Genomic DNA, 16202 nt, shown 5'->3' with positions numbered 1-16202 from the left:
AAATAAATTTTTGATAAATTTACAATTTTGCCCTTACCCATAACAATGTTTCTCACTAGACTCAAGAGCCCTCTTAAATCACTATGACTAAACTATGTGAGAAAATAAGAAATATTAAAAAATATAGGCTTCTCAATATGTGTGTGTGTGTGTGTGTGTGTGATTTAGCCATAATACTTCAAGAAATGCCCTTTTGTCTTTAAAAGACTTTGATCACTCAAACATACATGATCAAACGAGCTTTCATACTTTCTCTCTTTCACACTTTAAAGTTTCAAGTCTTGGCATCATTATCTTTAATTTTAGAATCACACATGAACCTTAAATCTTCTTAATGAGGCCTGAGATATCTCCATGTTGAATACCATCATACCATAGTTTGAAAGGTTAAACCACCAATAAGCCTAAGTCGCTACTTAAGAGCCATAAATCTACACTGTTGACTTTAAATAGAGCCATTGAACTACAATGCTAACCATCTTGTACATCTTTAATCATTTAAGCTATCTTTAGCAGTTGCTTGAATTCAAGTGTTTCATCATCAAAATTAAACAACTACTAGTTGAATTGCATCTTTATTATCCATAAGCTTCATCATCTTGGATCAATTTTTGACTATACCTGCAAGCATACAGATCCATATTCTCCCTTTTTTATATGATGACAAACACACATAATACTATATCTAAAACATTTAAGTGAGACTGCTCGTTGCCATTAATATCATCATTTTTTGATGTATTTCTCTTGATGATAGCCATATCATTTGCCAAGTTCTGAATGGCCACATCATTTTATTGGTAGATTTCCATAATTGTATTTAAGGTTGTATCATTTTCTATGGCTGGTTGGGCTACAACTTTGTTTTCATCAATTGACCCGTTCCTCAGTTCTTGAAAGATACATACCCTAACGCTTCTGATCAAAAAGTAGTTAATCCTTAAGTGGATCAGATCTACTAATTCTCCCATATTGTCAACTCCATAAACAACTATTATATTGGCGACCAACACTTCATATGGTAGTCTTGCTATTTGACTTTCCTTGCAGTAGATCATATGAAGAAGCATACCATCAACCCCGTTTGTTTGAAATTATTGAGTTAGTAACCATAAAGGGACCAAATTCTCTCTAATGAACACTTCAAGATTTTCTTGCCTCAAGTGGAGTATCCTTGTGATCAAATATTGGGCCAAAATAATCTTTGCCTTCAAGTAACTTGCTTTGATATGAAGCTTCCTATTACATGAGGTTCATGACAAAAGAGATAATGACAGTGGAACATTTGAATTTTTCGAACTTTATTGGCTCATCATAGGTATATGATACCCCATAGAAGGACAATTCAAACATTATTCCGAATTGATCTCTAAGAATGTCAATCTTTATTCCTTTTACAAATAACTTCAAGAATAACTCTTCAAACTTTAGGTTGAAGTAGAACTCTCTTATAAGATTTTAAAACACTCGACCAAGTATTTTTGTGAAGAATTCCCTTAGCATCCCTTGGCAGATGTGAACATACGACTTGAAGTTATTGAATTTTGTTTCCTCCATAACAATAGGTTGTAGTTCACTACGGTTAAACATTCCATTTCTTTTCTGATTTATTGAAGTTGAACATTCCACAAATAATATTTTTGAAGAAAATTTTGTATAGAAGAGACTTCTTGTTGGAGTCATAGATGATTATACTTATGGCGCCGAGTAAAACTCACACAAAATGCTTTAGTATTTTATTATTGTTTGACATATTTGTGTCATACAATGGAATATGTCATGCATACTTTAAAAACTTTTGCATACTTTTAAAGATAAATGTTAATGATTAGAAGATGAATATCTTATTTATTATATATCGTATATTATTAGAAATATTAGAGACAAATTGATACGGTTGTCAGATTTTAGAGTCACCATGAGTTTTATGAAATATGTGTAAATGTTATTGCTGATAGAAAATTCTTATCTCCATCAATGATCTCTATCAATCGTTTGACTACATCGTTGGTGACTTTAGATATAAGGTGATCATCTTTATCACATATCACCTTAAATGAACTTATCTTTAGATAAAACATTACAACATTCATAAATATTAATAAACAGTAGAAAATATAGCTTCACCATAAACAAATATATTGACATTCACCACCAGAATCTTTAAAGTTGATGATATATTAGTGTTTTGTTTTCTATAGTAAATATAAACTCAAAAATTTATAAATCTTTGTGAATAATTGTTTTTTAACCGTGATTAAATATACTAATTCAAAACATTTACTATTTTGTAATGAATGTGTTATATGAATGTCATTCATTTATAATTAATGAGCAAAAATTATGATTTATACGATCATAAGTTATAAAAAATAACAATGATATATATATATATATATATATATATATATATATATATATATATATATATATATATATATATATATATATATATATATATATATATATATATATATATATATATATATATATATATATATATATATATATATATATATATATATATATATATATATATATATATATAATTGAATAAGTAGAGATGAACAATTCATATTTGCAAAAAATACTCATAATAAATAAGATAAAATTCATAAAAAATAACAATAATATATAAAAGCTAAATATGTAATATAATATGACTTTGTACTCTCTAAGAGAGTAATATATAATATATAAGTAGTGATGACTTATTCATACTTGCAAAAAATACTCAATAAATAGGATAAAAATCCGCAAAAAGGTATTGACATAGGCTCAGAGTAATTATCTACTAAAATAAATGATTCAATATTATAAAATAAATACTCGTAATAAATAGGATAAAAATCTGCAAAAAGATATTGACATAGACCCAACCCGTCCCATACCTGCATATTATATATATTTATATTTTTTAACTTATCTTATTTTATAAAAAAATATTTTTTTATCTATTTTAAAAAATAATTCAATGTTAAATTATTAAATATTTAATATGTGTTTATTTATTTAATAATTCGACAAAATATTTTTAATTTTTTAAATATTTTTAAAATTTTAAAATTATATATTATTTTATAATTAATTAATTTGATTTATATTAGAACGGATTTGAGTGTTAAAGTTGGTGCTTAAGTATGATCTCAAATACTTACAATTTATCCATCTATAGGTAGGGGGATGAATAGTATAATTCCCTGCCCAAACATGTTCATTATCATCTCTATGAACAAGCAAAATTTAAATATTAAATGAGTCAGGATCATTTTCGTATTAATGTCTCTCTCTTTTATTTTTTATTTTTTATTTGTTATTAAAAAATTTAATTTTTAAATTTATTGAATTACCAATATATCTGAATTGTGTAATTGACAGATTCATTGATTATTCACTTAAATTAAAAAATCATTTTTTTTATAAATAGGATCCGAAGAAATATTATATAATAAGTTGTCTTTTATCTATTACGTACATAAATTTCTTACATTATTGTCACTCATGGAGTTTTGTACAAGATGATACTGCACCATTTATAATAGGATATGACTTTTCAAAAGCCAATGATAACAAATGCAACGTTTCAGAATAAATGCTCTTTTGAAAGTGTAAAAAGTGGAGTTATTATAGGAATAAACATGAATATTGAAAAACTAAATTTGAGGGTAAAATTGGAATGGTATATTTAATTGTAACCATTGTAATTAATTTTTGCTTATATTTGAGACTCCAATTTTTTTTTTTTTGCTTACATATGAGACCGGAGGGAGTAGTTTCATTATTGGTCAATAGACACGAATGATTTTTATTTGAGGCCGATATATTACTCCAGACCGAGTCAACTTTTTTGACTTGAGACAGAATCAATCTTGTGATACAATAAAATAATTAATAATTAATAAAGAATATTTAATTTTTATGAATGTAAAATATTTAACACTCACAATAAATAACAATTAAACTCTTTTAACATGTCACATACATATTCCAAAAGTGATATTTAAAAAAAATGAAGAGAGTAACATTTTTCTAAAAAAAAACAAGTAAATTGCAAAAATAATTGAGTTATTTAAAAATCATGAATCAATTAAAAATGATGAAATCAAGCCGCAAATCCATTTAATCATCAATAGACCCACCCGCTCACTTTTAGATCCAACTAAAAAAACCAAATTCTGAAATCCAAAATACACCAAAAACAAGGCGGGAACCACGGCTCTGAAATTTTTTCGAACCACGCGCTTCCGCTTCAAAATTTCCCAAAACACCAAACTCACCGCAAAAAATTTTCAAAACGAAAACCCGCTTATGCTTTCTTTCTTAAACCCTTTTATTTTCCCTATTTTCTCATTCTTCCATTCCCTTCTAGAAGTTCTCCATGGCCGACCAAGATAACTCCACGCGCCGCCCTCAACGTGAAGCGAAGAAAAGAGCAGTAGCTGCACTGTGTGAACAGCGGAAACGAAAGCGCGTCGCTCTCGGTGACATAACCAACGACGTCGTTTCAGAAACTGAGAAACTTGTTTCAGATTCTCACAGTCATACTCAGAAGAAAAAGAAGAGAAACATCGCTAAATCTCCGGTGCCGGAGAAATTGGAAGATCCTCAGTTATGTGAACCCTATGTTTCTGATATTCACGACTACCTTCGTAATTTGGAGGTAATTGTTAGTTAAAATTGCAATTGAAATTTCATTAGGGTTTTGTAACTTTTGTTCTTCCCTAATTTGGGGCTTTTTGTAACACTGTCGTTTTGTGTTTTTTTGTTTTGTTTTTGTTTAGGTTGATCCTAGTAAAAGGCCTTTACCTGATTATATACAGAAAGTTCAGAGGGATATTAATGCGAATATGAGGGGTGTTCTTGTGGATTGGTTAGTTGAAGTTGCTGAAGAGTACAAACTTGTTGCTGATACGCTTTATTTCTCTGTTTCTTACATAGATAGGTTTCTGTCTTTGAATGATTTAAGTAGACAGAAGTTGCAACTGCTTGGTGTTTCTTCGATGTTGATTGCTTCGTGAGTTTCTGCTTACTTATTTGTGTTAGTATTTGTTGTTTTGAATTGTGGGTTATTTGTTGTCTGTGTTTGTTAATTGTTTAATTTGTTTTGGAAGTAGAAAATATGAGGAGATTAAGCCACCGGAAGTGGAGGATTTTTGTTACATTACTGATAATACGTACTCTAAGGAAGAGGTGATTTTTTGGAGTTATGGTTTTCTTGTGTTTCTGTGTATTTGTTTATGTTATTTTTTATTTTATTTTGGTTTTGGATCTTGCTAAGTTTGGATGGTTTGTTTTTGTTTGATTGAAGGTTTTGAGTATGGAGGCTGAAATTTTGAAGACTTTGAAATTTGAATTGGGTGGTCCTACAATAAAGACATTTCTAAGGCATGTGTGTTTTATTGATTATGTTCCTTCTTTTGATGAATGGTTTTGTTGTTTTTTGCTAGTCGGCTAACTTTTTCTTTTTCTCTTTACAGGAGATTCATCACTAAAGTTGGTCAAGAGGGGGTTGATGTAAGTTATCTCATTCTTCAACCCATCTCTTCAAAATTATAGATTATGTATAACATGGATTTGGTATAATGGGTGTACCCATGTTCTAAGCTTAGTAGTATGTATTTTTGGTTTGGTGTAGTTTCTAAATCACATGATTGTTCGCTTTTACATATTGGCTTTTAAGTGTGTTTTATCTGCCCAAGTGCTCATAGAATAGTAGAGTAGCATCTAAGCTGGGGAGATTGTTTCTGAAAATAAGAGATGATGCAATAATATATATAAATAAAAAGTGTATTAGGGAGGAATTTATCATGTCATTTGGGGATATAGTTATGGCCTTTGAGATGTTTGGGGATGTAAGATGGGGGTTAGACCCTCTAGATAGTTTGTCCCAAAACTAACTCTAAATAAAATTCCTATTTTCTCTATAGACTAGGGAAAACCCATGCCATCTTACTACCTCCTTTTAGGATGCATTTTCTTAATTTGGTGGCAATGTGATTTTTCAAACACTAAAAAGTTTGCTATTATGGTCAATCTAGCCACTGCCACAGAAATTGTATCTGCCTTGTGCCATAGTGAGCCCTCGAGTAGAGGTTTCCCAATGTTTGGATTCAATTTTACTCATTATTACTAATTTAGTCAGGTAGACCAATAACTGATATCCATTTCTGGGTGTGCCAAATTTGGAGAGTTATGGTTTGCATAATGCTTTTACTCCGTTTTGCAGGCTTCTGAGTTGCAGTTTGAGTTCCTTTGCTGTTATCTTGCTGAGCTCAGTTTGTTGGATTATAATTGTGTAAAGTTTTTGCCTTCTATGGTGGCTGCATCAGTTGTATTTCTAGCACGTTTCATGCTAAACCCAAAGAGTCGACCTTGGGTAATGCTTTAATTTGCATGTACTTCTATATTTGGTATTTGATTTTGACTCGACTATTACTAAATTACTTGTCATTTAATTACAGAACTCAGCCATCTGTCAATTCACCAGTTATAAACCTGCTGATTTGAAGGAATGTGTTCTAAACATGCATGACTTGTACCTTGGGAGGAAAGGGGCCACTTTGCAAGCTGTGAGAGACAAATACAAACAACATAAGGTACCTTGTCTGAAGTTTTGTAAACACTTGAATAATTTATTTTGTTACACTGGACACATTTGATACAATTATGCTGATTCCTTTTGCATTTGTTGTTTTGATCACAGTTCAAATGTGTGGCAACAACACCCTCTCCTCCAGAGATATCTCTTTCTTTCTTTGAATTTAGAGGAGCAGATCCTTAGGCAATTGCGTCTTGATTTTTCTTGTTATGGCACTTCTGTTTCAACAATCGGCAGAGGCATGTGCAAAAAGGCCTCCTGATGTGAAGATTGAGGTGATATGCTGATGCTGATTTAGGGGCTGCCATGAACTACTTTGGCATTTAATGTATCAATTGCTAATTTGATGGGTTTTGCCATGAAATATAATTCCCATTAGTTTTAAATTAGGTTTTCTTTTTAATAGTTTAGGGATCTTTTGCAAAAATTAGTTCAAGGAGTTTTTATTTTTTCATGTATAGAAAACTGGTATAGGTTTTCATTGCAAATTTTCCATTGTAAGATGTCCTAGCACTGATTTGCAGAAATCAAATTATCTTAAAAAAATGTTGAATTGGTGACACTATCCCAGCTTGTTTTACTTTTTTTTTTAATTTAAACATTTCTTCTGTTGTATACTTGTAAACTTTAATCCAATTAGAAGAATACACTTGCAAGATGTAAGATCATTTTGACATCATAATTTTTTGACCATAGGCCATAAAATTTCAGTGCCGATGTTGATGACAAATAAATAGTTATTCAACCTTTTCTTTTCAACAACACCAATAAGTAAAATCCTAACCTGTTATAAAATGATTATCAAAGTATTTATAAGTCAAACTGACCTTTATTGTTTATCTTGTACCAGATAGTGAATTTGACCCTGTGTGATAATTGCTAAATCCATTTTTGCCAAGTTGAAGTTTATAGGTGAGAAACTTGAAAACAAACCACCTAACAAGGAAATACTACACTAATTTTTAGTTATGTTTCATTATGAAAGTTTATGACAACCAAGGAGCTACATGTCTATAAAGTTCATACATTTTCAACATTAAATTGCAGATCATAGAAGAAAGCAAAGAATGACCAAAACTTTTTCAGAACTGGATGACCGAATCCTTTCCCATAATATTTTTAAATCCAATTCCAACAAAATAGTCATTCTAAAGAAGAACTAACAATAAAGGGAAAACTCTATTATCTTGCAAAATCTCTCAACAGAGCCATGGCCTGAAAAGGAAGAGCTCAACAAAGCAACTTATTTATAACAAAAAAAACAATCAAAATTTCAATTAATAAATCAAATAGAATACAAAGTGAAAAAGTGACATATACCATCCAATTATCTTTCTTGTTTTCATGCATAGACATATACTATTCCTGCAAGTTTCATATAAAGTCTAACTTTAGTGTCACATTATAAAGTTTAGTATATCTTCCATAAAAATGAAGGTATATTATTATTGTTGTAATATAATCCAACTTTGTAACTCTAGGGCGGTAACTTGCAGCAATTTCAACGATGAATGAAAGCAATGACATTCTACATTCTCTTTTCCCATTCTCGAGGGAAATAATTTGGAAGCATATGAGATTTCTTTTTGGCTTTTAAGAAACTCTTGATGTAGATACTAATGATGTTTTGGAGCTTGCTATAAATGCAGCTGAAGCTCAGCGCAATCTTCATAAAGATTTCAAAACGAAGGATTGTTAAGCGTCATATTGCATCCAATATGCAGTTGATGGTGTAAATTTTGATTGAATAGCTCATGCTAAGTCTGCAAAAGAGGCATGACACATTCTTGTCAAGTACTACAAAGGAGGTGAGAAGGTCAAAAGCGTGAACTTACAGTTGTAGTGCAGACAGTCTGAATTACTGCAGATGAGAGAAACATCAAATGTTGCTGCATATGTGTCCAAGGTACAAAACCTTGTTCATTTGATGAAACGTTGTGGTGAGACCATGACAGATAAGATGACCATTGAGAAGATGATGATAACCTTAACCTCTCATTTTGATCATGTTATCGTGACCATTCAAAAGTTTAATACCCTGTCAACAATGAAGTTGAAAGGTCTAGTAGGCTCGTTGGAAGCACATGAGATGCGTATTGTTGAAAGACGAGGAGTTCAAGAAGCCATTCAGGCTTTGCAGGCTCATACCTGAAAGAAGCATGGTGGAAGTGGTAGGTTCAAAGGCAAGACTGATACAAATAATTTCAAGAAGGGCTCGTGGCCTCACGCTCAGAAGCAAAAATATGATGACAAGCCAGAATCTTCTAAAAGAGGAATGATTTCTCATCATAAAGAAAATGTTAACAAGAAAATTGTGCAATATCTTAATTGTGAGAAATGGGGTCGCATGACCTATGATTGTTAGTATTATAAAGGAAAAAGAGCTTCTAAAGATAAAGATGGTGATGAGGCAAAGATAACACAGGATGATTCAGATGGATCTGAAACAATGTTGATGGCCGTAATTTCAGATGAAAGTGTTGACTAAAAGGCTTGGTTCTTGGACATAGGCTGCTCAAACCACATGACAAGTCATAGTTCATGGTTGATCGAATTTGATGAGTCAAGAGAACTAAGATTAGATTTGCTGATAGCAGAGCACTCTAGGCAGAACAAGCAGGAAACATGGTGATTACAAGAAGCAATGGTAAGTCAACATTAATTGAATATGTATAGTATATGCCAAGCATGAAATATGAGTGAAACTTTCCGTTAGATGTATTCTGTATGATGTTAAAACTACGATACCTTAACGTTGATGTATATTAGAGGTATCCTCTGATTCTCAACGTGCATCTTAGCATTAGGAAGTATAAAAACATTTGGAAATAAGTTGGAAAAGGTTTCATGCATCAAAAACAAATTTTATGGGCAAAATAACCTATGTGTCGACACATACATGCTTTAGGTCAACATATAGAAGAAAAAATTTCCTATGTACCGACACATCCGTTTTTCAGGTCGACACATGTGCTGCATTTTAAAACCTATAGCTTTTGTTTGATGTGCCGCCTCTACAGATCGACACATGACCTATACAAATCTACGCATGACCTATACATGTCGGCACATGCTTCGAGTCGACACATGCAACATGTTTTTCCAAAAATTTATAACTTTTTCAAATCTTTAGCATTCCTTTTGCCTCCAAACATGCATGCATATAAATACTTCACGCATGCATTATTTATAGGAAGGTTCTAGAGTAAACATACACGAAACATGGATTTCAAAGAGTTCTCATCATCTTCAACCTCATTGTATACATACGCACAAACAAACTACACATAATCATTCTTTGTTTGGGTGCCATCTAGAATTAGGATTGATAACGTCCATATTAGGTTGATTTAATTGTAAATTGAGTTCAAATCTTTTAGGGTTTCAAATAAGAAAACCAAGGTGGGGTTTTCCTTCAAGATCAATTTGGGATTTGAAGGTTTTGGACAAGATTATGCAATTTGGATTCGATCGAGTGAAGACTTTGAAGAGCAGAAGGTTCTTGCAAAGGAGTAACATGAGGCAGTGGATCATATTGGTAAATTTCGGGTTACAACAATTCGCAGTTTGGATTCGATCGAGTGAAAACTTTGAAGAACAAGGAGTTTCTTGTAAATAAGTAGCGTGAGACAGTGAATCAAATTGCCATTGTTGGATTACTTGATCAAGCTTTGATCAAGGGAAGAGAATGTTTTAGAATCAACATCAAACTTAGGGTTTGTAGGGTTGGATTGCTACCTCTCTCTTATATACATACTTTTGCAAAGTAAGGTTAATTTCATTATCTCAATTCGAGTTCGAATTGAGGGCAGACGTACCCGATTGGGGAACTTCCTAAACAAATCCCAGTTTACTCTTTCTCTCTCTCTCTCTCTCTCTCTCTCTCTCTCTCTCTCTCTCTCTCTCTTATTTTCCATTTGTAAATTGTTGACTTCATCGATCGTGCGATCAATTCGTTTGGATAATAATTTTGATAACCTTTTGAAATAGGTTTTGTCGAGTTAATCACAATCCTTTAGATTATAATTGGATTTTAAGATCAATAAAACCATATAAATTTCCAAACAAAATTGATTGCACACAAGATGTTCGATAATTTGTCTCAATAGATTTTTTGTGTGATTGATCATTCGGAATATACTATCCTTGTAGCATAGAATTCAATTGATTGTGATTAAAAGTATTTGATCAATTTATGTTTATTATCATACGTTGATAGCATTAACGCATATCCGAACTTTTCGATAGAGGTTCGGTTAGACGATTCGATCCGATTTACTTCCGCTTGCCATAAACTTTTCAAAATTGTTTTTTGTTAAAGTTTTTTTTAACTAGTGATCTATTCACCCCCTCTAGATCGAACAAAGTCTATCGTCTAACATAAAATGTAATTTGTTGAGTGTTGTTCGGCTTATTGAGAAAGGATTCTCGGTAAAAATGAAAGAGTTAAAGCCTTGACAATTTTGATCCAACTAACAAGCTATTATTAAGGCCACCTTTGTCAAAGAATAGGACCTTCAAGACTCTGATAAGCTAGACATAAGTTTAATGCTTACAGACTATGTTTGAAGACAAACAAACATTACCACAAAAAACCCTTTTACCTCGGTTGAAAAATGAATTTTCCCTCAGTTTTATAGACGAGGTAACGAAAGGCGCATGAAAACTCACAACTTTTTCCTTGGGTAAAGTTCCACTGAGGGGGAAAATTGTACTGGTCATGGATTCAAAAATTGCGCTACTTTTTACTTCGATTTTAAATAATATCTGAGGGGTAAAATCTTGTTTACAAAATTTTAGTTTTGACATATTTTTTTGTTTTAACCTACAAAACATCAAATTTGTTGACAAATTCTAAATATTCCTCCTCCTCATCAACAAATAAATAAAAAAATAAATAAATAAATAAATAAATAAATAAATAAATCCTTAAATATTAAATCTCAACAACAAAAACAAAAACAAAAACAACAATAAAAACAACAACAAAATCATAGAATCTTTAAACATTAAATCTCAACAACAACAACAACAACATAAACAAGAAATAAACAAAATAAACAAAATCATTAAATATTAAATCTCAATAATAAGAACAACAACAAAAACAAAAACAAAAACAATATTGAACATTTTAGTTAATACAACAACAACTAACATTAATAAGTTACTTTCATGTTTTCCTAACTAACATAAAATATTTTTAACAAAGAATTATTAGAGAAGAGATTACATTAAGATACCAACCTTGAAGCATTTTCCTGGTCTTGCTTTCATTATCATTATTTTTATTATGTTAAGTTTATATTTCAGCATTTTGCATCCAAGCAGAATAGTTGTGGCATTCACGTTCTGATCGACTAGTGAGAGTTTCACATAGATCACTAACGTTTCATTCAGATAGATTAGTTGACAATATTCTGACTATTGTTACTTTATAAATGTAAGACAAAGATTCGTTACTTAATTTTTTCATCAAATAGGTCATAAAAAAAACGCTGCTTTACCCCTCAGTTTCCAGCACAACCGATGTAATATGTTATAAAAATTTTAAAATAAATTAAAAAGGTGATAAAATATAGTTGTTGGGATTCAAAAGCGTGTCCTCAAAATACTTTACCCATTGGTTTCCAACTCAACCGAGGTAATAGGTCATAAAAAAATTTAAGAAAAATTAAAAGGCACTCAAATGTAGTTGATGAGATTTGAATATGTATTCTCTAAATAATTTACCCCTCGGTTTCAAGCTCAAACGAGGTAATAGGTCATAATTTTTTTTTAAAACTAAAAGATGCTAAAATGTAGTTGATGAGATTCCAAGGCGTGTCCTCTAAATACTTTACCCCTCAGTTGGCAGCTCAATTGAGGGAATAAATGATATTTTTTAAAATTAAAATGTGAAACGTCTATGGTTTACACCTCAGATTTTTTGGGAGAGGTGGAAGTTTTTTCATAAAATGTATTATTTGTAGTCGTGAAAGCTGATTGTGGCATCTGAGATTTGTTCATTTAAATTTCAGATCCCTCAATCAACTTGTGACACATGAAATGGTGTTTGGTATTCCAAAACTATTCAATGCCTTAGAAATTGTGTGAAGGTTTCTTGGTGGGAAAGCAATCCAAGAATGCTTTCAAGTCCTATTTACCTATGAGGTTAACAAGCATTCTTGAGGTAGTGCACTCAGATTTTTGTGGTCCTTTTGAAGATCATACCATTGGTGGAAAGAAATACTTTGTTTCCTTTGGGGATGAGCATAGTAGTAAGATTTAGGTGTATCTAATCAAGCATAATCTTTGAAGTTTTCAAAAGATTTAAGTTCCTTGTTGAAAACCAGAGTGAGAAGAAGATCAAAATGCTCAGAACAGATGGTGGATGAGAGTATACTTCCAAGACATTTGAAAAATTTATGCATAATATGGAATTGATCATGAAGTAACAACTTCATATACCCGTCAAACCAATGGTATAAACAAGAGAAGGGATAGAAGTATCATGGATATGGCCAAATGTATGCTGAAACAAAAGAGCATGCCTAACATTTTGTTGGGGAGAAGTAGTCATAATTGCTGCTTATTTGTTGAACATATGTCCAACGAGGAGACTGAAGAAAAAAGTTCCAGAAGAAGTGTGGAGTGGAAAACCATTAGTGAATCACCTTAAAGTATTTAGCCCAGTTTGTTACAAACATGTGCCTGATACTAGAAGAAAAAAGCTAAATGATAAGTGAGATTATGATTCTTGCTGGTTACCACAAGACTGGAGCTTGTAGACTATTCGATCTAATCAATGAGAAGATCATAATAGTAGAGACATCATTATTGATGAAAATGAGGCATGGAATTTGATGGGTACTTTTTGCAAGTTTAAGGAGTGTATCAGAGTAATATAAAAGGTTGTCGAACCCACAAATACCTAATGGTCAATCTATCATTTTCTATTGCTACGGTGTTTATCTAAGGCGATCGTAAAAGAATTAAAATAGGAACAACAAAGTGAAAGTAATAGACTTGAATGAATTCAGAGATGTAATACTGGAATATGGCTCTCATCGATCAATAATACTCTTATTATTCCTAAGCAAAACTACTTACAGAGCAATGTTTTCTTCCTTGAAAAATAATTAATTAAAAAGGAATCGTCGTTCTCGCGTATTCGAAACCTAATTTTACTCACTAAATTATACCTTCCTCTCTTGCGTGCCCAATGCGTTTTGCTTTAAAGCAGTGAAAGCATTTTTTAGAAATTAGATTCTGTTACTTAGTTAAAAAGTGGTTTTGGTTGGAAAATTTAACTTTAAAGGGTTCCCGACTTCCGCTCGGTACCAGATTCTAAACTTATAAACGCCGCCGAGAATAGAATTAAAATCACTTTCTAGAAATATCAAATTCTCCTAATTAATTAACAAACTGCTCTCGCAGTGTTTATTAATAAAAAACTTAACAATTTTATCTTAAGTACCAGATGAGTTTCGATCTTACCCAGTTTATTTGCGGTCCTACTTTCGTAGCGGCCGAATCGAAATTTATAACAGAAAATTGAAATAAAACCAAAACAACACCAAAAGTAATCCTAAAGAAATAACAGACTGAGTACCGTCGAATCAACGATCCTCATATTCCAGCACTAATAGATTGGCTGGACGTGGTCATAATAAACAATAAAGCGATAAATTAAAAATTTGAATTAAATATATCAGGCGATTCAATGAAAATTACAAACATGCAATGAAATAAATTAGACTTCAAAACTAAAGTAAGGCAAGAAAATAACAAGCATGTAAAATAAATAAACAAAAGAAATAAATAATACTGATAATAATAAGAACCTGCTCCAAATGGAGTCTTAAATCTAGTACATGAATAAATTGAAGGAAAACTTAAATGCGAAAATAATGCTGACAAGATTAACTACTACAAAGTAAATGCTCCAAACTTAATACAAGAACAAGTGCAATAACCCCCCGATGTGAAAAGTTAGAGCTTTCAAATGGTAAATTATATGGCTTAGGTTGCACTAAGCTTGGATGATCTCAAAAGTGAGTTTCAACAACTATTTATAGTGCTACAAGGCCTTGGAAACCAAGTCAAAGCTGTTGAATTCATGCGAGAGAAAAAAAGGGGTAATGGGGAAGAATGCTTCAACCATTTGACCGCTTCGCTTTTATAGGATGGAGACCGCCATACCCTCTGTGGCAAACGCCACCTTCACAAAACGCAGAGTCTTGGTCTTTGTGATCGTTGGGTCACGGGACACGTCAGCCACATCATGGCTACTTCCATGACGAGTCTCTGTTTTTCATCCGATTTGCCTCGTTTCTTCGCGTACGACTCTCACATGGTTAAGTACCTGAAATTCAGATAAAATACCAAGATAATACTAGAAATGAAAGCAAAACAACAATAAAATAGTGTGTTTTGGTGTTATCAAACTCTCTCACATCCGAACCTTTGCTTGTCATTAAGTAAAACTTGTGCTAAGAAGAAAAACAGTAACTCTCGAATAATCATTCTTGGCTATAGACTTTGCCTTGTTTATGGTCAATGCGATAAGTACTAATTCGCAAACTAAGGATATCGTAACAACACATTCTGCGTCTGCGGTCATAAATCTCCTTCCTATACCAACCATTTCGCATCATGTTATTATTCCTAGGCCTAACTTACTCATCCAATTTTTTGTCCTTTTTCATTCAGGCGCAATCACATTAAGCATGTTATCTGTACACATACGACAAACGAACCTGTTAGTAACCATGATCTATATTATGTCAAAATTTTGATGAATATGCAATATTCTCAGAGGTTTCACAACGGTTAGGCTAAGTGACCGGGTGAGGGTCACCTAACTTAGAAAGCAGATTCCTTTTTTTATTTTTCTTTCTTTTCCAGATTTTTTCTTTTTCTCTTACTTTAGCACGAGATCATTCACCTATTTGCATCGCTCCGCTTACTCAATGGTAATTCAGATGGTGCTGACTGCTAAAATAAACTACTTAAAGACTCATTTAGGGGTGAGATTTCAAGGCCATGGCATAACAAGTATCCAAATCGATCTCTATAATTAGCAGACTTACGAAGTTAAGATGATACTGATCTTTTGGGGGTTTCCCCAAGTCTCTACAACCTATCCCTAACTTGTCTAATAACCTAAAATTTCAAAATAATCACCTATTTTCTTTTTCAACATTTTTTTGGTATGGCTCAAGAAATAGAAGAATTAATAAACAACAGAAAACCACGCATAAAAACTCGACAACACATGCAATGACACAAAAGAAAAACTAAACTAGTGAATGAAATCCTAAGCAAATCATACTAAAAACAATAAATCTAGCTAAAAACAATAATAATGAAATGAAAACAGTAAAGTTCCTCTCCCACACTTAAACCAAACATTATCCCAAATGTTTAGATGAAAGGTGAAAAAGGAACGGTAGAACCTAAACGATCTACTACTGATGGCCTCCAATGCCCTCTCATGTCTGCTCCTGATGTTGTGGATGACAACTCCTGCTCTGGTGGGATGAGCTCTGGGATATCTCGAGATGCTGAACTCGTGCCGACAGCGAGGCATTGGACGCCTGTAGACTTTGGAGGTTCCCTA

The 16202-nt window shown here is 32.2% G+C and overlaps 1 protein-coding gene across 2 annotated transcripts; it reads left to right on the top strand.

Annotated features, from left to right (window-relative positions):
* Positions 1 to 4142: 4142 nt before the first annotated feature.
* On the top strand, positions 4143 to 7163 carry LOC127093592 (cyclin-A3-4). 2 transcript variants are annotated; one of them, XM_051032538.1, is made up of 8 exons: positions 4143 to 4660; positions 4782 to 5014; positions 5112 to 5190; positions 5309 to 5385; positions 5478 to 5514; positions 6227 to 6376; positions 6462 to 6596; positions 6704 to 7163. In XM_051032538.1, exons 1-8 carry the CDS (start codon positions 4379 to 4381, stop codon positions 6779 to 6781), a joined length of 1071 nt encoding a protein of 356 aa, XP_050888495.1. In that variant the 5' UTR covers positions 4143 to 4378; the 3' UTR covers positions 6782 to 7163. The 2 variants fall into 2 exon arrangements, with proteins under 2 accessions (XP_050888495.1, XP_050888496.1); XM_051032539.1 differs by having other exon boundaries at positions 4146 to 4660; positions 5115 to 5190.
* The last annotated feature ends 9039 nt before the right edge of the window (positions 7164 to 16202 follow it).

Source organism: Lathyrus oleraceus, chromosome 6 (assembly GCF_024323335.1).
Source record: "Lathyrus oleraceus cultivar Zhongwan6 chromosome 6, CAAS_Psat_ZW6_1.0, whole genome shotgun sequence".
Taxonomy (NCBI): Eukaryota; Viridiplantae; Streptophyta; class Magnoliopsida; order Fabales; family Fabaceae; genus Lathyrus; species Lathyrus oleraceus.
The sequence above is the reverse complement of the archived record's forward strand: the minus strand, read 5'-3'. Positions and strand labels throughout refer to the sequence as shown.